At 37.2% G+C, this 25814-nt stretch overlaps 1 protein-coding gene across 2 annotated transcripts; it reads right to left on the bottom strand.

Moving 5' to 3' along the window:
- SUGP1 (SURP and G-patch domain containing 1) lies at positions 1-24539 on the bottom strand. Of its 2 annotated transcripts, none has more exons than XM_072404605.1 (14): positions 24398-24539; positions 20266-20431; positions 18693-18823; positions 16260-16487; positions 13586-13709; positions 11461-11564; positions 11002-11119; positions 10277-10593; positions 9646-9752; positions 4683-4860; positions 4145-4251; positions 3060-3205; positions 1040-1169; positions 1-243 (listed from the first exon to the last, which is right to left on the bottom strand). In XM_072404605.1, exons 1-14 carry the CDS (start codon positions 24417-24419, stop codon positions 217-219), a joined length of 1905 nt encoding a protein of 634 aa, XP_072260706.1. In that variant the 5' UTR covers positions 24420-24539; the 3' UTR covers positions 1-216. The 2 variants fall into 2 exon arrangements, with proteins under 2 accessions (XP_072260706.1, XP_072260707.1); XM_072404606.1 differs by having other exon boundaries at positions 24404-24434.
- Positions 24540-25814: the final 1275 nt, after the last annotated feature.

Raw genomic sequence — 25814 nt, 5'->3', positions numbered from 1 at the left:
TTTAAAGTTAAAAAGATTTTTATTAAATGAATGTTTTCCAGGAAAAGCATCAACGATGTGAGGGTAAACTGGAATCTATGTGGTCATCCAGGATTCAGTTCCTGCTGGAATAAATCAAAGTTTTCCTGTACACATGTTCTCACAACCCGCAAACATGGACACAGTACAATTCAGATGTGGATGAATTCAAAGTATGTAGCAGACTGCATTGGTTCATCAGTAATACGGACGTCTCGGGTTATTCTGCAAATGTAACCAACATCAAACATGTATTTAAAAGGTGATGACTTATACAATCATACTGCAAAATGGTTTAATTGTACATACACACACATTATATATATATATATGGCTGCTTTGATTACATGATTAGTTTCTGTACACAGATCAACCCTTTGCAAAAAAAAAAAAAACATGGCTCATGGTCTAATGTAGCAGTAAACCCTGAAATCAAATGCACCTGATAATAGAGAATTATTGGCCACCTTAAGGTAAATCTGTATTATGGTGGTCACAAACACATATGTACAAAACTAGGGAGTACAAGAGACTACAAAAAATCCAGACATTTTATATCCAAATCGGGAAGGCCCGTTTTGAAAACTTTTGGTAACCTAAAAGGAGATTGTTGAATTTGATTACTATATGTGTGACATTTACATTTTTCATTATAACATTGTGATTTTTATTTCATAGGCTACTTGCTCAAAGTAAACAGCTTTCATGATAGAATGTGGGGGAGGGATTCTTTTCCTTACTTTTTTAATAAAATGTCATAAGTTTGGAAAACAGGCTAAACTCACAGATGAGAGGTAAAAAAGACCACGATGCAGTGTGCAAACACATTTGGCTCATAAAAGAGACATTCTGTCTATTATGTCATGCTTCTAAAAACGGTTTGGGTTTACTTAACCTGATTACATATAGAGTTTCCCCTGTTTAATTTATTTGGGCTTGAATATATATAGCTTCAAGACATACACAATGAGGTCCTAAAAAGAAAGGCAAAAGGGAAGAACAACCACAGTTAATATCTTACCAGTGGATTGGGTCGGAAACGGTAAGCAAGCATCATCCTTTTCCTAAAAGCTTCATATTCATCGTCACTCTTTGTTAATTCTGCTGGGCGATCTATGCCAAAACCTGCGCCATCAACTGCTGTTGATCCCCTGAAAAAGTGGAAATCATATGTTTAAGAATACCAAGTAAAGTGTATCAAAAATGTGGTATAAAGGTCATGTGGATTTTCTTAATTTCTAGTGCTGTACAGGAGACTTATTAGGAGCAATAAGAGATATTATGCCTTAAAAAAAATATATATATATACACGCTATATGATAATTATCATCGATTCAACATAGCCTACTGTTAAATGGCTGAAAGAAAACAATTAAAAAATGTTAAAATTTACAATAACTGACGCTTCTGGGGCTTTTTTATTTCAACATTATGTGTGAATATATTAATACATAGGAATCAAAGAAGTATAACAAATATGGTGACAGTCACAAAAATACTTCAAAAGGAACTAAACTCAAAACTGCCAAAAAAAAAAAAAAAAAAAAAAAAAAAAAAAAAAAAACACACTTACCTTTATTCCCTGCAGGGCAGTCCGATGTATCCCGGGGGTGTCTTGCAACTGGTCCCGCGTCGTCCCAGAGCCGGCGCTCCTGAGCGCTGCCATTTTCTCTTCTTCCTGGTTCTTTATCCTACGTCACCCGCACCAGATGCAAAATCAGGTGACGTAGGTTGAAAAAAAAATTGCCAATTACACTTAGATGCTCGGGCATGCGCAAAAGGAGCACCCAAAAGCATCCCGGGATACGTGACGTAGGTATCCCGGGAGGCTTTGCACGCCAATTCATTCTAGATCGCCTAGGAAATCAAGAATTAGGGGGTGGTGTTGCAACATTTTTTTTTTTTTTTTTTTTTCATAAAAGGGTTGTCCACCCTTTTATGTAAAGTGAAATTTCTGAGTTTAGGTATGCTTTCACTGCTTCTTCTGGTATGAGTAGGACACTAGAAATTCAGCACTGCTGCCATCCACATGGCTCCTTCTCCTCACAACAGACAGACTCATACCCTCATACCAAACAAACTTCTTATTAAGAATCAGTATCAAAAGGTAATTTCCTGGATAATGCATGCTTATGAATGCATGAAACTCATGGCATCATAACGTATCCTTGCCATATATTTTAGGTGAATGTAGATAAATATCCCAGTGGTCCCTTAAAACCCCAGGGTAATCTGATGATTAGATGCCTGCACCAGTGTCCTGGCTATGCTCACTTGTAAGAGCCACAAATAGGGTGTCTCACTGATGCAATGCTTGCTACATGGTTCTTCTTTTGATTTTTACATTGTAGAGAATGAAAAATGAAGCAAGAGACTTTAGAACCACAAAATAAAAATCACATCTAATTAGAAGGTGATGTCTTTGTAGTTCCTCTGGGAAAAAACTAGTAAAAATATGGAGTAGAACCTGTGTGGGTTTATCTTTAACATAGCAGCCAAATGTACAATGTAAGCAATTTGTAAAATAAGGTAACACTATCAATACCCAAAGATTTTTTTGTTACGTCTGCCAATTAAAAAAAGCAGAGGTATAGGCATCTGTGCTTTTATCTGTCACTAAAATATGTATAATTTGTGTATTGTAAATAAATGTAAGTCAATGGTGCCCCCTGGTGGACAAGTTGTATAAAAAGCCATTGTCAACTGAAATCTTCATACGGTTGGGGTGGTTTATCAGGTTCCTATTTAGTTGCCAACTTGCTCCAAAACAAACATAAAACAGGCAATTAGACTGTTGACAAACATTGCTGCCATTGGTGAACTCATTGAAAAGAAAATGAATAAACTGGATTTGAAGCTGATTTTTTTCTTTTGTGTGTCATAGTCATAGTGTCTGTTAAAACACCTTCGCTGAACATTACAAAGCACTACTTGTTTTTAGGATTTTAGTTATCTTATTGATTGTTTCAATCTTGTTATACTTTGTATCTTTTTACAACAAAAACACCAAATACAAAATAATGAAACAAAAAAGGAGTTACTTGTTCACAGGATTCTTAATTCCTTGGCCTTCAGAACCCAATCCATCTCCTTCCTTCCATCCCATCTTCATAAGCATTTGGTAACCTATGTTCTCTACAGTCAGTTTAAATTCCTTATATTCCGAATAGTCTGGCTCACGTCCCTCCTGCAGGGAAAAAAAACGCATCTCTATACTTACTAATTGTCCCTGGTTTATATTTTTGTATGTTTACACTTTCATATAAGTTGTGTACATATATAAAAAGACATTCCATGACTAATTTTTCACATGATAAAATTAAAAGTAAATTAAGAAAAAAAAAACACTGTAGACAATTGGGTATTTTTATGACTAAGTAAGGTTTTATAGGAGGTTTCTCGACTAGGGTTTTTCTAGGTTTCTAGGACTAGGTTTGTAGAGATCCTTTAGCATTAGGCAATTTGTGACTCCTGGGTCAGTTACTAATAAAACCAATGATCTTTTTCATTGTAAAGGTGACATTCTTCCCACTGGCCAGCAATGTAAGAGGCATTCTTCCCACTGATCACTACACTAATGTACTGTGAGCTGTGGATACAGCAACTATAGAAGGGGTTCTCTGAAGGTCTGAAGGGTCACACTGTGCAGAAACACTGTTTTAGAGGATGCCATAATACAACATTACCAGACTACAGCAAGACTGGGCAAACTTGAGACAGCCATGTCACTTTTTGTTAATATAATGCACTACATGCAGGTTGTTGGTGCTATATAAATACAAGATTATTATTATTATTATCACAATACATCTTACAACTACATGCTATTCATATATGTGCCCCCACTGAAAGGATATCTTCAAAGAACGGGATAACAGTGGATTAAAAGCTCCAAATATATCCTTCTACAAAGTGTTTAAAATAAAGCAAATTTAGTTTACATTAATATAAACCACCACAATGAAATGAAGCAGATGTATTGTTTTATGTGGTTTATTTTATATTAGAAAGCTGCACCCTTCAACACTATAACTTGCCTAAACTGGAAAGATAAATCTGCCTGTTACTGATAAAAGCTCTAGTCTTACAACTCTTATTTATGATGTACAAAAAAAAAACACAATACTTTTAGTGCTTTGAAGGTCTCCATGAATTTCTCCAGCTCATCCGGTGGCAAGAAATCTCCAATGAAATGTTTTCCTCGTCCCATTTCAGTCAGTTGTTCTGCCCATTCTGTTGGGGGGGAAAACATGTAAATATATGTAAAACCCAATTGAAAAAGAACAATATTTGTATGTTTAGCCCGATGATAATGTAGTGTATATTTGTAAAGAGAAGCTTGAAAAAATAAAAAAGTTATAAAATTAAAGGGCCGATTAAAAGTACCTCATTGCAAATAAATCTATCTGCACATTGAACCAGTTTATCCATAAAATCTCATCTTTGGACACAAACTGATCATAATGAGAAACATGTAACTTTCAAGATGTTGGGGACCCTCTGGCATTGGACAGAAATAAATTGGTTGGAACAGCTGACCTGTGTGTGGAGGCGAGTAGAACCTTCAAAAATCTGGAATTTTTGACAATTCTACACTCCTCAGGTCCGGAGGTTGCTGGATTTTTGAATGTCAACCTGTACTTGAAAGAGTTGGTGTCAATTACCTCGTGTTTTATCCATTTCCATGCGTCTCAGCTGATGCTCCCAGGTTCCAAACTCGCCGTCTACTTCTTCATCACTATCATAATCATGCTGGTGCTGTTTTACAGCTTTCTCCCACATGCACTGCATATCCTGCATGGCTTTCTTGTGTTTCATTATCATGTCATACATTTGCTGCATCTGAACAAACCATGGGAGACTGGTTAACCCATTGAAAAAGTGAACATTTCATATACAACGCTCATGTCTGCAAGGGTTCATATATCAGAAAGGCTGAAAAAAAATTGGTGTTATAAAAAAACTGAAAAGACTCCTAAATAACAATATTAACAACAGATTTTTTTAAGGCTCAAGAGAATGTTTTAATAATTTTAAACAACTTTAGGTACACATAGATGTTGCTAAAAACAATAGTTTGTACTCTACATTTTATAAAGTAAAACCATGCTTAAAACGCCAAAAAAAAAAAAAATGTTTTTGCAAACACTACTAGGATTAGTAATTTGAAATTAATTATGGCGGTCATCATCCTGAAGGAAATTGGGTTAGAAAGAGTTATTGTGAGCATAATTAGTTTCCAGGTATAGAACTTTCAGGTTCAAGAAATATTTTGATTTCAGACTATTTAGGTCCAAATGAAGAAATTTGATCTGTTTTTCCAGGGACATCAGAGACACTAAAACTATTCAAGTTGGAGAACAGGCACAACTCCACAAAGTCCAATAATTGCTTAGTCACAAAATGTAATGAAGCGAAAACACAAGACTGAAAAAGAAAGAAGTAGAACTTAAAAACTGTTCATACCCCAAGAGGTTGTCCTAAATGGGGACAGCCTTTTTGGGGAGAAATGTCAGGTAGAGCAAGAGAAGCCCTGAGGAATGCTCAGGAAGCTTAAAGAGGGGGTGTGCTCTCAATAGTCCCTGGTTCTGTGCAAAGCTAAACCTTGTTCAGGTTTTCCCTGTAAAAAGCATTTGTTCTGCATGAGTTGCAACAAAGTGTAAGTGACTTGGAGGATGAACTTTTAACGACCCATGCACAACAACAACAACAAATGGGTGAGCAATACAACCTGCTAAGCATCAGAGTTACACAAGCTATGCTCCATTATAATTCCAAGACTCCTAGGATATAAAGTGCCAATGAAGGTGGCAAGGGCCCACAGACTGGGACTGCTCCAGAGCAATATATTGTTCCCACGCCCAATTATTGTCCAATACCTTAACTTTAATGATAAAGTGCTACTTTAGTGTTGATGATAGCATGTACTGCTTTTTTCTGACTACTCACTTTATACTACTTTCTCACCCATCTGCAAGCAGCTGATAGCGACTTTATGCTACTTCATCATATACTGAGGCAGGCAAGTACTTGCGGAACAAGTCGGGTCAATCCTCACCTTCTTCACCACAGTCATAATTGACCTTTAACCACTTATTTCAGCTTACTGCTGTACACCATGTGCTACATAATAGTAGGATCCCACACTAATGGCACCCACAGAGGTAATAACAATGCTTTCTTCAACCATATATTCCACAAGATGGAGCCAGTGATCAGCTTAAGATCACACTGCATTTAATTGTTTTTTATGTTGTATTCTGACCTAGAAAAGAACAGGAGAGAGGAAGTAGATTTGCTTATGCTTATCAGTTTTCTTAGTGTTACTACTACCTAATCCCACATTGGGAAAAAAGGAAGTCCATGGCTGGTATTACAACAAGAGTTTTTTGATTTGTTACCCATCGGTTTCTTGTTCATACTTACTTGTTAAAGAATCCAGACACTTTGCTGGAATTTATGGATTATGCCTTTTTTTATATGATGCTTATATTGACAGATGATGTCAGTTTGCGCAACTGCTTGGCTGGGACGGCTGTGCAATAATTATGCTGTGCTTTCTACCTGCTATTACCGTTCTCTTTGTGTATTTACCTCCTTGAATGAAATACACAACCTGGAATGTTAAAGGCCTTCGCTCGCCAAATAAAACAAACCATGGTACTGAGACATTTAAAGAAACTGCAAACAGATGTGGCCATACTACAGGAGACAAATCTCTCCTCTTCCTTCTACCACCTTATGTGTAAAAATTGGATGGGGAGCCTCTGCACCGGGTTGGCGCGCTGGAGTACTCATACTACTGCATAAAAGATTACAGTACACTCACAATTGACTCTATACTAATCACGGATGACCTAATACTCAAGATGGACACCACAGATATCCACCCAATAGTAATCTCTTTCACAATGCGAATCATAAATCCAATCGAAAGCTATACTGGGACGTAGCCAAGGCGGTTCTGAGAGGTAGAATAATGGCCCATGTTTTCTATACTACTTACAGGTGAAATCTACCTTTTTTGGGTTGCCAGGAATACATTTAAATTTCATGTTACCACCTTCAGTGATGCAGATATTAGGTATGGCTTCATCCAAACGTTTAATATCACATATGTATCCTTTAATAATGGATAGTGCTACAGACAGAGTCGTCACTATCGTTTGTATGCTGCTGGACCTTGTATTAACCACCTGGCCGTTAAACCCGACCTTGGTTCGGGGTAAAACCACTTGCAAAAAGTGTTAAACCCGAACTTTTCTCAGGTGGTTAAACAAACGTTATATTGCAATCCGATTGTCATACATTGTATGACAATCGGATTACAACTGAAAGAATATACTTACTTCTCCCGGCGAGTGCAGTGACGATCTCCGGGGTTTCCCGGTGACGTCGCTGCATGCGTCAGTGCGGAAGGCGGGGCAGGAAATTCAAATAACTTTGTATTGAGCTCAATACAAAAAAGCTGTATTGAGTCCAATACAAAGAAATCTTTATATAATATATAACTGTAATATATATATATATATATATATATATATATATATGCAATATGCAATTACATTATACACAATTTTTTTTTTAAAGATTTTTTTTTAGGTTCTTTAAAGAAAATTTTTTTTATTAAATTTGTAAAATTTGGACATATTTCAGTGAGTCATGCGGTAATTCGGTGAATTATAAGTAATTATTGAGTAATTCGGTGAATTATAGCCCACAATCTAAAATAAATTTCCATGCAAAAAATGTAACACTTTTTGCATGGAAGTACGGAAGTTCGGAAAGAATTAGAATACTTGGCGTTCGCGTACACGTCCCTCCAGGATTCCTGATGATGTCCGTGCGTGCGCCCGTCGATGGTGGGCGTAGCGGGACATTCAAATATTTTGTATTGGATTCAATACAAAGTCCTGTATCCAATCCAATACAAAATAATACAAAATATATTTATGTGGTTTTGTCTTATTCATGATATCTACTAGACCCTTGTTCGGACATATTTCTGTAAGTTACAGGTCTACAATTTAAAAAAAAAAAAATTCATGAAAAACAGTGTACCGCTTTTGGTACAGAAATCTAGACATCAGTGTAACGCCCAGATGGTTAAAAAGTTCTTATCATGACACACTGGAGCTTCTCGAATCTAGCTGGTCCAGTGTTCGCGAGCAATGGAGGGTTATAGTTAGCAAGCAATGGAGGGAAGTACAATTTAAAATCGTACACAGGGCATACTATGCTTTCAACCTAAAAACTAATTCCCACGCTTAACCGGTTGATTGCATGTCCTAATTGTACCTTTTCCATGGGCCCCTTGGAACACGCATTATGGGATTGCCCCCATATCACTACGCTTTGGAGGTCGGTTTTTGGGTTTATGACAACAGTCACGGGGCATAATCGACAATTATCTGCACATCTGGCACTCTTCCCTTGGAATTCTGTTCAGAACTCACTTACTGCCTACGATAAGCAGGTTACAGTCTCAAAATTTGAACACCTTTGTCTTTTGGCGGCCAAAAAATGCATCCTGAAGAATTGGTTGGATTCTAATCCTCCTACCATGACACAGCTTCTAAAATACCTTTAATCACTAATGATAATAGAAAAGACAGAGGCCACCCAGCTTTTAGACACTCATCCACAAAAGTTTTTCGGCACCTGGATGCCATATCTAAAAAACACATTATCTCATTATCTCAATTGCATGATATAATTGAACTCTTTCGCCACACAGTCTGGTATAACCAGAAGGCCTTAGCTGCACCCTAGTGATTGGTGAGCGACACAAGGTTAAAACAAAGTACACAAGAAGGGAAATACATGCAACATTTTTATTTTATTTTGCATTTGTAAGTTTGGTATTCACATACCGTCACCTGGTTGATACTACAATAGCAGCGAAGTGTTTGGTTTCTTCGGTTACCCGAACTGGGTTTTTTACCCTTCCCCTAGTAATGTTGTTATGAAATAAAATGTATCTACAATAACAAAGGAAAAAGGAAAAAGTGGCAGAGTGAGCTATTGTTTATAGGGTTGCAAAAGGTGCATTGATTTGTCTCCACTATTTTGATATGTTCTGAAGATTGTAAATTGATGTAACTGTATGCACTTTTCATGTATGGTTTTGTACTGTTTATTTTTTCTAACTTTGCCATTAAAAAAATATTTAAAAAAAAAAAATTTAATTTGTTATCCCAGCAATGTTTCTGATATGAACTAAACTCTATTGTCATTATGGACACCTTGATATCAACAAAGGGTTTGCTAGGTTGACCAATATGAAAGGACCAGTTGTAACATATATCTTAAAACAAAGATGTTTGTGTTTAACCTTGTACAGGCACTGCACATCTATAGGTTATACTAGTTACCCAGTGAACAAGACAAGGAAGGATTTCTGGAAGACATGTGGAAAACTATAATGTCATACTGGACCCTGTAAGGTCTGAATTAGAAAATACCCATAGGGACAAATCCTGTTTGTTATATTGCAAAGACATGTCAAGAATGAGAGCGAGGATCATACTAGCTCTTACTGGCAAATCTTTTATTATCATTATATATTGAAGTACCAAACATACAAACAGTACTGAAACAAAAAGCACTTTATTCAATCTCTCTCACCTCTTGCTGCTCCTTCAGTTGTTTTTTCTGGGCATCTGATAACTCTGTAACTCCCACCAGCCCCACAGGTTTTCCTTTTTCATATCCCAGACCTTTCAAATCCTGTTCTGTAAACAAGTATAAAAAAACTGATTGAATTGAATTGATATTGGCATGACTGTTTTTCATTATTTTGATCTTGAACATTTTATTTGTATTAATCTGTGTTTATTTTATGGCTTTGATGATTGCCAAAATAAAAAAATAAAAACTGGTAGAAAATGCTAGAAACATACATTCTTTAGTAGAGTTCTAATATAGTTAGCTAGGCCTTCTGTAAATGGGATTCACAGCATAACTTATTGAGTTACATGTCCTTTCAAGTGTCTATGTCAAGCACTTTTTTTCCCCAATACAGGGGGATTAGAACCTTCGCTGGTGTTTTACTGCTATCCGTGGGTCTATTTGATGGATTTACCTTTTCATATTTTCCCAGGGGGCAATTAGCTATTTTGCACAGCATGGCTGTGCAGTTATGCACACTTTGTGTGGTGAAAAGAGAAGGGCAAACTTGGTTCAAATATAGACCCGATATTTTACATCTTAAATAGTATAAATAGCCCTGCTTTTTATAATTGTGGACAATTCTTACCAGACAGAAGAGTGGTATCAGGGGGCTGATTAACCACAGCTGCAGGAGGCAAATCTACTTTCTCCTCTTCTGGGCCCCATCGACTTTTTCTTTTTCTTTTTGCAGTTGTCTGCTGTGTACATTGCTGTGGTGGTGAAGATGAGGATGATGAGGAGGATTCTGGGGTAGGTGCTACAGCAGGTTTAGACTCTGGCTCAAACCTTCGCTTTTGTCCAGGTTCTTTAGTAAAATCAGCTGGGGATTTCTGGGCTCGCCTGAACTCTTCCACCTTCATTTTATAATACTGGTAACCTTTACCATTTGTATTATACAAAAACCTGGTAATTACAGGAAAAAAAAACACTTATCTTAAATGGCAGAGAAATATTAGTTCATATATTTTTTTATCCTATGTACAGGTACAAGCCTATGAAGCTTGCATAACATGTTGATTCTTGACAACCATAAGCATCGGTCAGTATCAGTAAGATACTGCCCTAAGTCTATTGTTTGTATGAGATTTGTAAGTATAAAGAACCAGTCATGATATCAATATGAGAGCTGCCACTGCAAATCATTCTATTTCTACTTTGTTAGTTATTAGCCTGCACATGCAAAATCATATATGCCTAAAATAAATATGCTTGCTCCAGATCAGTACCTAATTTAGTATTGAACGATGAAGAACATCTTAAAAAAAAAAAAAATACCAGAATATTCTTTACGCACGCCATAATGATATTTACCTAAAGGCAGGGTTCTCCCTGTTATTTTGCAGGGCAATGGCTTCAACCTCTGGACCTCCATCTGCTACATATCTGGCCAACTTTTCTGCAAACATCTTTATTTCCTCATCCTCTGGAACTGAAAAATGGAAGAGAAGAAAATAGTATTAGTAGATGGACAGCTTTAACAAAAACCGATGGGTGGAATGATTAGTCCATCCTCACACAAAACACAGCATTCGCCCAGACAGGAATGGATGTGGCAATCTTGCAGAGAAAAAAAAAAACATTTTCTCTTTCTACAGAGAATATGTAAATATGTGAAATCAATCAAGCAAAAATTTTCCAGCTTTTCAAAAAAAAAAAAAAAAAAACTATATGGTTACTCTCTAATTCAATCAGTTCATGTATGTGATGTGTTTGATATTTCATGTGAGGATATAGGAACATAGAATCACATCTAGTGTATTTTCAGCTTACCATTTCTTGATGCAGCTTTCTCTCGATTCTGACATTGCTGCTTATATTCTGCCAGCTTCTTTCTGTAATACAGGAACTCTGGACTGTTTTGATCATGTAGGAACCTACAAACAACAACAAGGTTTAACATTTCATTGTCAATAGTTTTAGTTAATAAAGCCAAACATGGAATGAAAAAAAATACTAAAAGCTGCCAATACCCGCCTCCTTAGAGGAGCACAAACTGGTCTTTTCATGATGCAGTGAATCTGGCATTCACTGAAACATACTCTGATGAAGAATCTTCCAGGGCCATGTGTTAGAATGGGAAAACTGCATACTTGTTCTAGGTCAGGGGTGTCAAACTCAAATACACAGAGGGCCAAAATTAAAAACTTAGACAAAGTCATGGGCCAAACTTGGAGTTTATTGAAAAAAATTGAAGTTTTTCCTTCTCATTAGATATAAAACCTCTTAATATGGAAACAAAGAGGTTTTGCTTAACATTCAATGTGGAACAAGACTATAATATAGAAATAGCCCCGCTACTACAATTCCCTGCATCTATAAACAGTTCAATGTGGGGCCACGCATAGGCAGAGACGCCGCTGGTCTATAGATGTGAGTGATGCAGGGAATTGTAGTAGCAGCAGCTATCTCAATGTACCGCCGGGCCAGCTGCAATTCATATTTAGAATTTCTTTGGGGGCCGGATTTGGCCCTCGGGCCAGAGTTTGACACCCCTGTTCTAGGTCATTGCTTAACACGAAAGCCCCATATTTATTCACTTTTTTCAGTAAATCTTTAGAGGTGCAACCCCTGAAAGTCCACAGACCATCTTAAAAAAATGTTGGATTTATATTTATTAGGATTTTTGGTGCTCCTCATTTTGAATAGTACCTCAATGCATAATAATGGGTGTCGTGCAGGGTAATGCATTAAACGGTGTAGACAGCCCTTTTAAGTTAGCAAAGTCCCTAAAGCAATAAAATTAACTTGCCTGAACTCTATACGCAGCTCAACGCCCAATGTCAGATATGTTTATTTTATTGCAAAAGCGTCTTCACCTGTCCTCTCTGTCACAAATGACCCGGTCTGCTTGCAATTTTTAGATACTTAACCTTAGTTTTGCTTTAACTCTAGTTAAATCTAATTATTCCTTTAAAAGTATTGTTACTTTTTTTTTTGTACTTCCAGAGTTAGTTAGGTTGAAAAAGACATAAGTCCATCAAGTTCAACCACTAGGGAAATAAATATCCCAGGTATCAAACTCTATGAACATAGTTGATCCAGCGGAAGGCAAAAAAAAAAACCCTGGTACAATTTGCTGCAATGAGGAAAAATATTCCTTCCTGATTCCATAAGGCAATCAGATGTCCCCTGGATCAACAGTCTTTGTTATGTTTACTTAGGTTTTTCTTTTGTTTTGTATACTCAACAAAAAAGAACTTTGCGGTTACGCTTCTTGAATTAGGAAGGCCTAATTCAAAGAAAATGGTTGTTGCCTTAAATACCAATAAATAAATAAACTCAGATATGCAGCGGTTAGAGCTGCAAGATGGATCAGAAGAAGAAGTGATGCCAACACTGCAACTGAAAAACACATTGAGAGATATGGATGAAGGTGAATTTAAAAAGATAACAATTTCTAGCCAAGTAAGGGCATGCTAGGGGTGACAGCCTTTTACCTCTCCCAGATGCCTTGCAGTTGATAGTTACCACCCGGGAGCTCCAACTGACACAAGAAATTGAAGCTAATCTGAACACTCTCTTAATTTTGCTTAACACTTGTTTTAATTGTGTTACTTTTCAGCGTTAATTTTATTTATCCAACTTTTTTTTTTTTTTGCTTAAAAAAATGTGTTTATGGATATAAAATGTACGGTTATGCAAGTGTGGCCGTTGCTTAATTTTAGGCAAAAAATGAAAGCTGATGTTATAAGCTAAACGTCCACCTTTCTGCTTATAACTGTTATAACATGGCCTTTAGGTGTTTTTAATTATCTTGTTTTTCATATCAGTTCTTTATCTCTGCATGCAATTAGGTCTTTATTTATAGTTTAAATTACACAAGAAAAAAAAAATATTGGGTGAAAAAAAAAATTAAATGCAGACACATTCTTCACAACTTTTTCCTATTACTCACCCAAAAGCTGGATTATCCTTGTAATCCTCCATTGCCATTTTTTCAAGTTCTTTGCCCCCTTCTGCTACAAATCGAGCCAACTGCTCCACCACCTTTCGGGTTTCAGAGTTCTCTGGGGGTGAAACTTTAAGCAGGCTGTCAGTACTGGTATTCAATTCACACAGCAAAAGTCAACAGGCATTTTATTGCTAGGAAGAGTGTCAAGGCAAAGGAAAGGAAGGGAACAAAGCAGGCATGAGACAGCAACACAATTAGATGGTCTGCTCTTGTGGCCAGCATTCTTCATCATGTACACATTATCCTGTGCAGTTAAATTCCCACAATATCCAATCAATGTCTCAACTTGTACAATTTTTATTTGGTGTCAATGTGTCTAAAACATTTACTGATGTTTTTCAACATAAGGCAAAGGAAGCCTAGACACAGCCAAGGTAAGATTAAAGAAATCCCCTACAGTACCCCGGCAGACTATTAATCAGCCACTCAACCTAAAGACAATATTCTAGCTACAGGTAGATTCCAACTGGCTGAATCATCTATCTGTTTTATACGTTTAGTTAACACCTGCAGCGAAAGTTGAACATACTGGACTCTCACTGTTCTTGCTGCATATCCCAGAATATAAAACAAGAAAATGGGACACTCTTAATGGCCATCCCATCACTGATTATCAGATTATGTGTTAACATGATTTACGTTACTAACAATCTAATATTTGAGTGATACCCTGACATTTTACAATTTTTGGTTACCTGCAACCAAAATCCTTTAGTTTATATTCCTTTGCTACTGTTTTGAATGATAGTACATGCAGTCAGATTGGCTCAAATGAGATGTCCTCTGACCAAATTAGTTTTAAAATCTAATCTTACTTGTTTTCTTCCTGACAAACAGAAATATTGTCTCTGCTTCTTAACCTCCTGTATATGTCAGAGCTATATAAATCTATATACATAAAATTGAATGTGTGTATGTATGTGTATGTCCCACCATCACTTGAAAACGCATGGAGACATTTCAATCAAACTTGCTATACAAAGGACTGAGACTCATGTGAGTGCACCAGTCATCTTTGTACAGTGCTTTGCTGTATGTCAGAGCTATATTTGGATGAAACGCATGGAGACATTTCAACCAAACTTGCTTTGTTCCACCATCACTAGGAAATGATGATGTGGTATATTTCCATGTATGTATGTATTGCTCAGTGACAGTGTGTCTTTTGGTTATATTTTTAGATATTTGTTTTTTTTGGACTCTTTTAAACATTTCTGGCCTGTAATATTGCCTTCGAGAAAACATAAGGCAATTGGCTGAGTGCAATCAAAGCAAAAAAATTAAACAATAACGTAGACAAGAAAATCACCATAGCTTTATGTGATTCCTTTTCTTCTGCAGCAAGAAGAATTGGCTACTCACAGTGCATTAGAAATCGCAGCAAGCTGCAAAAAGCCTGCTTTATCTCCTGGACAGAGAATGTCTGGCGTTATCTAGCATTTTTCTCACCCAGCCGTAGTATCCCTGGTAATACACACAGGCTTTACCTAGGGCATTAATATGCAGCCAGGCTAGGTACTCCTACACTTTTCACCTGACATTTACCCTTCAAGACATTTTGATATTGGCACGATGCTTTCTTTGAATGAGCTCACTGCTTATATCAGGGCTGAGGGTTCTTTAGAGAACTGTTAAGGAAGGGTGCCTTGATGTTTGATGAACAGCACCCTGCCAGCCCCACTCACTACTCTTGATCTGTCAGCATTGCATTGGGAACCTGGGACCCATAATTGAGGTCACTGATCTTGAGATATATAATGACAGCAGAAAAAATTTAAAGTATTATGATGAAGTTAGTTAGGGGGAACAGTGAAGAATCATTCAAATCATCCCCTATTGGGAGATTTCTCTTAACCTTATCTCTGGTAGACAAAACTGAATGTGAGGAGTACCACATCAAGTGCTAGTATTTCCCTGTGCTGGTTAAAGGACAGAGAGTAACTCTCCTTAAGGAGGACACAGATATAATGCCTTCATCCTAAACCTAGCTTTCACTGTCCAAAAAAGAACAAAAAAAGCCCTGCTTTTAGATCCAATGGGCCTTATAAAAGCTCTCCAAGGCTGTACAAGATACACTTTCGGTGGTGAAGCCGGGTGATCCAGCAAACCTGAAATGGATTTCTTAACATTCATTTGCTATTTGTTAGCAAATGTTTTCAGTCCTGGACCAGATCCATTCCAGGTTTGATGGATCACCCAGCTTCACTGATGAAAGTGTATTCTCTTCAGTCTCGGAGAGCTTTAATAAATAAGGCACCCTGTGTTTATGAGTCTCAAGCATGGCAGCATACATAAAAGGAGGAACAAACTAATTTTGGGGTTTTAAAATTACATATCAAATGTATTTGAGCACCTACCACATACAAAAGGATGTTTTAACCACAGGATAAACATTTCCCCTATCAATAGAATGCTTTTAGATTTCTATCTTTCTACACTCATTTGTTAATGCACAAAACAGGAGGGCCTAGACTTCATGGTGAATGAGCTAATAAAGTTACAATAAAAATGTATGAAATAACTTCTTTTGTAGCCCACAACTAAACTGTCCATTTCAAAGTAGCTGAAGAGTTCTTTTACATGTTTTATCTACAATTATTACCACATGAAAGCTTACTTTTTATCTCTAACCACTGCTCATAGTCCTCCTCATCATCGTCATCTTCCTCAGGTGACTTAAATACGCTGTTTCGGGTCACTTTTGGAGTCTGCTTTGTTTGAGAATAGGACTTCATTTGGTTTAGCATGCTTTCCATAGAGGACCCATGTCGTTTTCCTATGAGTACAGGCTTCTTCTGAACGGGTGCTGAATTTCCACTAGAACTTTTTGCAGAGTTTTCTGTAGCTTGAACAGGAGCAATAAATTTGTATAATAAGTTGCAGTATCCATTTGTACTTTTTTTTTTTTTTTACAAATAATAGGGTTTCAAAAAGTTGTTTTTAAATAACCAATTTTAAACAATTAGGCTTTTACAAATATATATATATATATATAAAGAATAAAGACTGGTAGTTGTATATCATTTGGGGTAGCTCTGTTTGCTGTTTTTTTTTTTCTTACCAAGAGACCTATGACAACTGTTAGGCTTAGTCTACACAGATGTTTGCCCAGTGTTTAACCTGAGGCTTTAAAATCCCATGTTTGAAACTCCCTTGCATTCCAATGGGCTAATCTACACCAGGATGTTTCTATGAGGCACGTTTATAAGTGTTATATATAACGCTGCTTGCAACGTTAAAAAATTAAAATGTGGGGTTAACACTGGAAAACACCCAAAAATGTTGGTAAATGCTTCCATTGATTTCAATAGGGCGTTTTACCGTGTTTATAAGTACTTAAACGTAAACGCGGTAAAAACATGGGAAACCGCTGCTTAGACATTTTCTAGGATTTTAAAGGCACGCTTTAAAACATTAATAAACACTTGAGACAAAGCATAAAGAAACTGTGGTATAGGAGCTTCACCAATCATAACTCTGGTAGTGGAAGAAAGACACTGTTCACTAAAATTCACTTGACATTTTGCCAAATGTTTGCTAAAAAGAGAAACTTGATAATCAACTGATGTCATGGTTTTATTTTGTCTAGGTTTGCCATAAGCAAGACACTGTACATCTTAAACACATCATCCCCACCATTAAGAATATTGATTGTAGCTTGTGATCTCCCAGCACTGGATTTTTCCCCCATACTGACAAAAAAATCACTTTTTTAGCACTCTGGTATTTATCTTGGTAAAGGCAGAGCTTCACTTCCCATCCTAATAGAGGCAAAGCTTTATGTCCTTTATGTTAGAGCCCACAGGAAGAAAAAAGTGTGAGCAGCACAGAAACAACAATGATAAACCTTTTTCACAAATTAGGACTACCAGTCACAGGCAGCAGTATATATATATATATATATATATATATATATATATATATATATATATATATATATATATATATATATATAGATGGAATGAAGAGAATAGTTTTGCCCAGATATTTAAAGTCAATACAGACTTATCTGCTAACTCTACACTGTAATTGCTGTTAAATGCATATCTACTAAATACTGACTTTAAGGGATTTTACTATTGCAGCGTAGTATGAAGACTGTATGGGAGCTCAGAGCCCCTGGGATACCTATGTCATGTATTCCAAGAGGCATCGGGCATGCACAGAGGGGGCTTTTACCTGAAAGGCAGAATACAGACAACAATCTGACCATAAACATTTGTACAACCACATTTAGCTTTAGCAAAATTATGCAATATAGGGATCTACCTGAACTATCCAATCAGTCATGCCCCTGCACTGCATAGTTGTTGATAGATCCAAAGGAGGTTGTACAGTTGTACGTGTGGTAAGCCTAACATCTACACTGAAGATTAAAACCTAAATATAGTTCTACTATACTCTATAGAGACGTTATGTTGCACAAAAGGAAAGCACATTTAGGCATATACAAGCCATAAATATGCCGTTTAAATGGACAAAATCTGTGTACCCTTATTAAGCATAATTTAGGGAAGGTAATAATGTTCTTCTTCTGGTTTACCAGATTAGTCAGAGAAGTTGTGGTTTTTAGTGGTTTCAATAAATGGTACATTCTAAACATGCGGTTTATAGTAGTGAATTCCAACAAAGGTATAAAATAACCATGAGAATTTGGAAGCTCCGGTGAGTTTCAGTTGAGAGTTCAAAGGCATCCGAGTGTGCAGGTTTTGTAATGACCTTGGACCACTACGTTTTTTTTTCATGGAATGCAATCTGTCATTTTCCTTTGTGCCTTGATATGGGGAGATAATGGAACCCTGCACCTATTGCTGGTTTTATTGTGGCAGATGGTGGAGTGGTTTTGTGAAGTGGTTGTTTATAACAAATAAACAATAATCTGCTACATTATTAACAATGTCCACAGTTAATTAGTAATAAATGCCGATATATACTTTTCTCTCTCAGGCTACTGGAAAAAGGCAGCTTAAATGACACAAACTGTAGGAGCATTACTGGCATTCATTCCCCCCCCCAAAAAAAAAAAAAACAACAAGAAACACCAACTTACCAGAGCCAGCCTTTTCTTTCTGTAACTTAAGAAACTGTTGAAGGAAACTTCCATCGTTTGCAAATTTGTTGGAGGATGATGATGATGATGATGATGATGATGACGACGACGATGACGATGAAGTTGAAGAACTACAATAAAAAAAAAGCATGATTTTAAATGAGAGCAACTATTTCTAAAAAAAAGAAAACACATATCTAGTACACATATTGAAATAAAAAGCTCTAAATTTTAATATAAAATCCAAGTAAACATTTGTGTAGTGTTTTGTCTGTCCAGATTTGTAGACATAGACATAGCTGTTAACGGGTCACTGTTGAAACTTTTTTTACTATTGTGTGTTATTATTTTATAAGACTTTTTGTCCTGGTCTCTGCCATATAAAGCATAGCCAAGTCCTGGGCCTTTCTTAACAGGCTACACTAAAGAAAAAATACTGCCTGCCCCAATGCCAGTTTTTGATCAACAACTGCTGATGGGATTACATGCTGTACTTACCTTCTCTAAAGAAATGTCTGCTGCATTTTTCAATGTAGTTTAATCTGACTAACTCATTAAACTCCCTACACTCTGTGGAGCACATTTATTAAACGGTAATCTATCAGAATAGTATAATGGCACCATTAGTATAGCACCCCAATAACTCCCCTAGTGGTATTTCCGAGTGTGACTCGGTGAATTTTCGAGTGTGACTCGGTGAATTTTAGCTGCAAATAGAAGTAATCCCCAGTCACACTCAGGGTGGCTTTAAAAAAAAAAAAAAAAAAAAACACTTACCTTGCTCTGTTGTCGTCCCCCGGCGTCCTGCTGGACCCCACAGGTCCTGGGGACAAGTTCGTCTTCTTCGATCTTCAGCCGCTCAATGCAGAGATGATCTCCGGAGTTTCCCAGTGATGTCAGTGCATGCGTCGGTGCAGCGGGAGGAGCGGTAGGAAATTCAAATAATTTTGTATTGGATTCAATACAAAATAGCTGTATTGAGTCCAATATATATTATATGGAAATGTCTTTGTAATTATATTATTATTATAAATAATATACATGCTTCTGTACACTGACATTACATGTTTGAACTTTTTTCAACTACGTACCTGCACTTTATTATTGAAATATTTATAAAGTGCTTAATAGACCTGATTGATTCTTTCATACTGGCGATCTTTATAGGAAAGAACAGAGATCAGTGGCATTTTTTTTCAAATAGGCATAGGACTCTTCAAAAGAAGCGTACACACCTGCAACAAAAGTATGTGTACAACACCTCCATCAGTGACTCCATTCAAGTGAATTAATCTGCGGATTGCCACTTCAGTTCACTGCCGGTGTGTGAAATTTTTTGCAAAGCCACTGCCTTCATTAGTGATAGACACTTCAGGGTGTTTTGCATAGAGTGTCCTGGGCTGTATGTTTGGAGATCCAGGCCATTTGTATAATGTCCCTTGTTATTTTACTATACTGATCATACATTCTAAATTTTTGAAATTCATATGTGGCTGACTGGATTCCACAATTTTATTTTTAGCATTTCTGGTTCTTACATCCACCTATACAATGTGTAAACACTGTTACTTACTCTGTGCCTTGAACAGGTGTACTTGTGGCAGATTTCTGAGCTTTTTGTTGTGTTTTGGCTTCAATTTCCCTCTTTTTCTTCTCTATAAGCTCTTCTTGGTACTGGATATAATCACTTGGTTTCACAGGTTTTTGAGGAGCAGAAGCAAACCGTCTTCCACCTAACCCTAAAAACAAAGTTGTCATTTTAAACTTTAAACAATACAATAATGCACTTATGCATTGGTTGGTGCACATTTTTCTCATTTCAGTTGTAGTATGCGTGTTGTAAAACAGCTTTTATTTGTTGGTTACTGAGCTCTACAATAAAACAATCGTACTTAAAAAACACATTGCGACAACCTTCAGCAACCTCTTTAACACAGAGACAACCCTGCTAATATAATACACATACACTGCCTGTGCAAAAAAAAAAATATTGCACCGTTATATTTCATTGGACTGCCTTCAGCTTTGATTACGGCACACTTTCAACATGGTATCATTTTGACAAGGTAACACAATGTTACAATAGAGAAAAAAGAAATAGATAAGAACTTCCCTGATTGTTTGGTTTTAAGCCATGTAAATGCATGTAAACATTCCTACCACATTTATATGTGTTTTTATGCACTTTCACATTATGCACATTTCACTATCTATCTATCTTAAAAGCTATGACGCATTTTACATAAGCGTTTGGAAAAGTTTTACTTTTAACCCTTTCAGCGAATTAGTACAGGGATACATAAAGCGTTTTTAGCAAGACTTTGGAATCTGAAAGCCCCCTTTATTAAGACTTCCACATCTCCGCCATCCCACCTGCGGAATGAGTACAGGGGTACATAACACCCCTTACTCATTCCCTGAAAGGGTAAAAAATATGTGTAAAAAATAAGAGGAGGTTTTATTGTTAAAGTAATTTAATAAATGTGCGTGTGTTTTTTTTTTTTTTTTACACAGGTTATCCCACAATGAAAGGATAATTCCCACGACTGCATTCATTACATGAGCATAGCCGCGTGGGACTCCTGACAGTGTGGGATCCCAAGGCACTAGAGGGCAAGTTTTCCCATTCACCTCTAGTGCTCTGTGATTGGCTGAGGAAAGGGAAATCCTGATGACGCTTTAGCGGACAAATCTCCCCATTCAAGTCTAGAGCTGATTGGCTGAGAAAAGGGACACTATGATGACAGCTCAAGCGTCATCAGGATTTCCCTTTCCCCAGCCAATCACGGAGCGGATCAATCGGCAGAGCTTTGCTATCCTGACAGCTTTGTTTTCTTGATTGCTCCCACAGCCCTAGAGAAGCAATCAGGAGAGCGGAGCTGTTAGCATAGCAGAGCTCTGCCGATTGCTCTGCTTCGTGATTGGCTGAGGAAAGGGAAATCCTGATGACGCTTGAGCAGTCTAGTGCCTGGGGATCCCACACTGTCAGGAGTCCCACGCTGTGTTCATGTAATAAATGCAGCCGCGGGAATCATCCTTTCATAGTGAAATAACCTGTAAAAAAAAAAAAAAAAAAAAAGGTTAAGTTACACAAACACACACACATTTATTAACCACCCTAGCACTAAACCCGACCTTGGTTCGGGTTAAAAAAAATTACAATTATCGATAAACTCGAACTTTTCTCACTGTATGAAAATACAGTGAAAAAAGTTCGGGTTTATCGATCACTTACCTGGTCCCGCTGCGATCATCCAGCGTCGTGTTCCAGCGTCGTCCTCCAGCGTCGGGTGCCTTCTCCGAAAAGAAGAAGCCGGCCGGCGGAAAAGAAGAAGCCGGCCGGCTTCTTCTTCTCCGTCCGTAGCGTGTACGTGTCTCTCGGCCATGACGTCGGCGCGTGTGCGGGAAATTCAAATTGAAACTCATTCAAACACATTTTGTATTGGATTGAATACAAACTCCTGTATCCAATCCAATACAAAATAATTCAAAATAAATACAAAGTATGTAATTGGTAAATTCAAACTCTCATTTTGTATTGGATTGGATACAGGAGTTTATATTCAATCCAATACAAAATGAGAGTTTGAATTTTGTTCTCATTTTGTATTGGATTGAATACAAAGTCCTGTATCCAATCCAATAGAAAATAATAGAAAATATATTTATGTGGTTTTGTCTATAGGTATGTGACGGACACTAGGGAGGTGTTTTAGAAAAATATATTATTATACAGTATACCGAATTATCGCATTTTCAGTATTTTTCATTTATTTATGTATTCTTGTTTAAGCTGATTTTTGTGTATTTTATTTAATTTTATTAAAAGATTTTTTTTTTTTTACATGATTGTGTGTTTCAAACATTTTTTATATTCATGATATCTACTAGAACCCTGTTCCGACATATTTCTGTAAGTTACAGGTCTACAATTTAAAAAAATAAATTTCATGAAAAACAGTGTACCGCTTTTGGTACAGAAATCTAGACATCAGTGTAACGCCCAGGTGGTTAAATTACTTTAACAATAAAGCCTCCTCTTATTTTTTTACACATATTTTTTACCCTTTCAGGGAATGAGTAAGGGGTTTTATGTACCCCGTACTCATTCCTCAGGGTGGGGTGGTGGAGATGTGGAAGTCTTCTTAATAAAGGGGGCTTTCAGATTTCAAAGTCTTGCTAAAAACGCTTATAAAAGCCCCTATTGTTTTCAATGAAAGCTTTCATAAAAAGCCTTATTTAATGGGAGCGTTTGCAAGCATTTTCCTGCATTTCCCCCCGTTTACCCTGCGTTTTAATTTTTAAAACGTTGCAAGGAACATTCTCTATACCGCTCACAAACGTCCCTCAAGGAAACATCCTGGTGTAAATAAGCCCATTGGAATGCATGGGAATTTCAAACATGGGCCTTTAAAGCCTCAGGTGTAACACTTGGAACAACATCCGTGTAGACTAACCCTAAATCTTTCTTTTAACTTTTAACAATGGTACAATATTTATTCCCAAAGTTGCAGTCATTTTTCAATAAGAATTTGTATTGATGATGGGAGAGCTACATAAAGTCTTCTCCAGGACAACCCTAAGATTATAAATGAGGATAAAGACTGGACTTTATGGAGGCCAATTTTTGAGTAAAATGTTCCCTGAACTACTCCTTCACAATTTGAGCCCAATGAACCCTGGCATCGTCATCTTGGAATATGCCTGTGTCTTCAGAAATTAAATAATCCATTGATGGAAAAACTGGTCATTTGGTACTTTTTTGGTACCCTAATCTCGGATATGCACAGAAGGAGTACCCAAAGCCTTCCGGTATGCATGACGCAGGTATGCCAGGAGGCTCTGCACTGCCATTTCAAGACAATCAAGACTGAAAGGAGAGGTACTGCACCCTTTTTTTTTAAAAAAATAAAAAAACGGTGTTGCACTTAAAAAAAATAAAAATAAATAACATTTTTCCTTTACATATAAGGGCCGTCTACCCTTTTATGTAAGTTGAAAATGTGAGTTTAGGTATACTTTAATATGAAAACTGAATTCCATGATCTGCCACAGACTTCCTAATTCTTGTTTATGTCAGGGGGAGATGTACAAAGCCAGATTAGTTAGTTCATACCCACTACTTCAGAGGCCAGTATGGATTGGCTTCCAATCCACCTTATAGGTGAATCCTCTGTGTCCTCACTGAGGGGATGAGATCACAGCCTGCAACCACAGGAGCATATGGAAGACATAGGAGTGCCAAGCAGTACTATAGGAGTTGGACATAGGAGTACCAGGCAGGAGTGATGGAATTTATCATCCCACGGGTAATGCAGGACATAAACAAGTAACACTTGCACTGATGGCTCTATTGGATCCTGGGGCTAGGTTGTGGAAAATCTGATTGTGGAATACTTGACAACCTGGGCTGCTTTGTACAATAAAATATAATTTAGTCACAATAAAATGTAAAAACAAATAAATCTCAGAATTGAAAATGGTAGTGTGAGATTTGAGATGCATGTGTACCCATCAACACATGAACACATCAAGTGACAAACATACTGCAGCTTCTGTACACCAGCCACCCACTGCACCACGCTGCTTCATACAGCCATGTATGAATAATTCATGTACACATGCCCCAGCTACCCAGAACACTCATAGACAAACTGCGCCGTGACACTATAGGGACACCCAGGCAAGAAATAAGCCAGTTATACCTGCACCTTTCCAGACATCCATCTTGCTCTCTGCCCGATGACCAGCCCTCCTAGAGCATCATAACAGATGGGGAACTTCCGGTTCCGGAGCATGCCGGGAGTCGTAGTCCAGAGTGCGCAGCTGCGGGTTTGAACTCTACTACAGTTACATTTGTAAGAACTTGGACGCTTTGTTTGTGCTTCAACTAAAAACGTCTGCGCACAGCTTTCAGTCATCTGTGATTCATCATACACTGCGAATAATAAGATGTATACGTGAAAACATGCAATGAGGAAACCGATGAACAGTACACAGGATTAGCAGTTGCTATGCAGCACTAATCTGATGAAGGCATGAATAGTTGCTAAACTGCTCTGATTTATAGGCACAGTTCCATGGATTCTAAATTGGATGAAAGTCATGTCAACTCATTTTTAAGGTGGCCATACACAAACAGAATTGTAAATGGACGGATGCAACACATATAATCTATTAAATATAAATATTTATTTCATTTGTATTACAATCTGTTATCTGACCCCTAAAATATGTATATGATCAATCAGAATTGATAAACAATATTCGAATTATCAGCATTAAAAACCACCAAAAGGTTATTACTATTAATATTATTAAACAGGATATATTACATTAGTACATTAAATAGGAGTTGCAAATGACAGACGAATACAGACGCAAGAGGAGGGGAGGACCCTGCCCTGAAAATTTTACAATCTAGGAGGATTACCGAATTGATTGAATGGAGGACTCATTGTTTACAATTCCAAGTCTACCTGTGTTTTCTCCCCTTGCCCTGTAATGCTGCACTTTGGTGTGGTTTAGAGCAGCTTTCTGGAAACCTATAAAGTAACTCTGTTGCTAAAATAAATTCTAAGGAATTCCGCAGCATTTGCTGCCAAGTACTTAAATAGAGTTCGGTGCCTGCAAGCTCTTCAGAATCCAATACTTGTGTGTTGATTGGCTGGTCCCCCTTTGCACTCAATGGTTTCCCTTATTGATGCCAACATCATTACAGTATGTAAGTTATGTGTCGGGTCAATGGAAGAAACCACAGAGTGAAGCAGGGGACTGTGAAATCAGCAATCCGGGAAGTCTGAGTTTCTGGAGAAGATTGCGGGCCCACTTTTATTAGATTTGATTTTAAACAATCTTCAGCTTCAGTTTGAGGTTATTAAATGTGGATTAGGATGTTGGTTTGGCTTTTTATTTAGACAAGACTTCAGAAAGTTTCTTGTAGGGCTCAAGTTTTTTTTTAAAAAAACACACTGGAACATGCTTTTAGCTTGTCTAAATTAACAGGGAGAACTTTCAATAAGATAAGTGTTTGATATCCCCTAATTGTCTAAATAATTGCATCTATGAGAATCTATAATGTACATGCAGCATTGTATGGCAGACTTTCCTCTTTGTTTGGCC

Source organism: Pyxicephalus adspersus, chromosome 3 (assembly GCF_032062135.1).
Source record: "Pyxicephalus adspersus chromosome 3, UCB_Pads_2.0, whole genome shotgun sequence".
Classification (NCBI taxonomy): domain Eukaryota; kingdom Metazoa; phylum Chordata; class Amphibia; order Anura; family Pyxicephalidae; genus Pyxicephalus; species Pyxicephalus adspersus.
The sequence above is the reverse complement of the archived record's forward strand: the minus strand, read 5'-3'. Positions and strand labels throughout refer to the sequence as shown.

Excerpts from the sequence above, each read along its gene's own strand:
- SUGP1 (XM_072404605.1), bottom strand. The coding sequence starts at position 24,419 with ATGGATGTCTGGAAAGGTGCAG. Across the intron at positions 11,565-13,585 it reads AAGGATAATCCAGCTTTTGG|GTTCCTACATGATCAAAACA; the intron begins GTGAGTAATAGG and ends TGTTGTTTGTAG. Across the intron at positions 9,753-10,276 it reads TGATACCACTCTTCTGTCTG|AACAGGATTTGAAAGGTCTG; the intron begins GTAAGAATTGTC and ends ACTTGTTTACAG.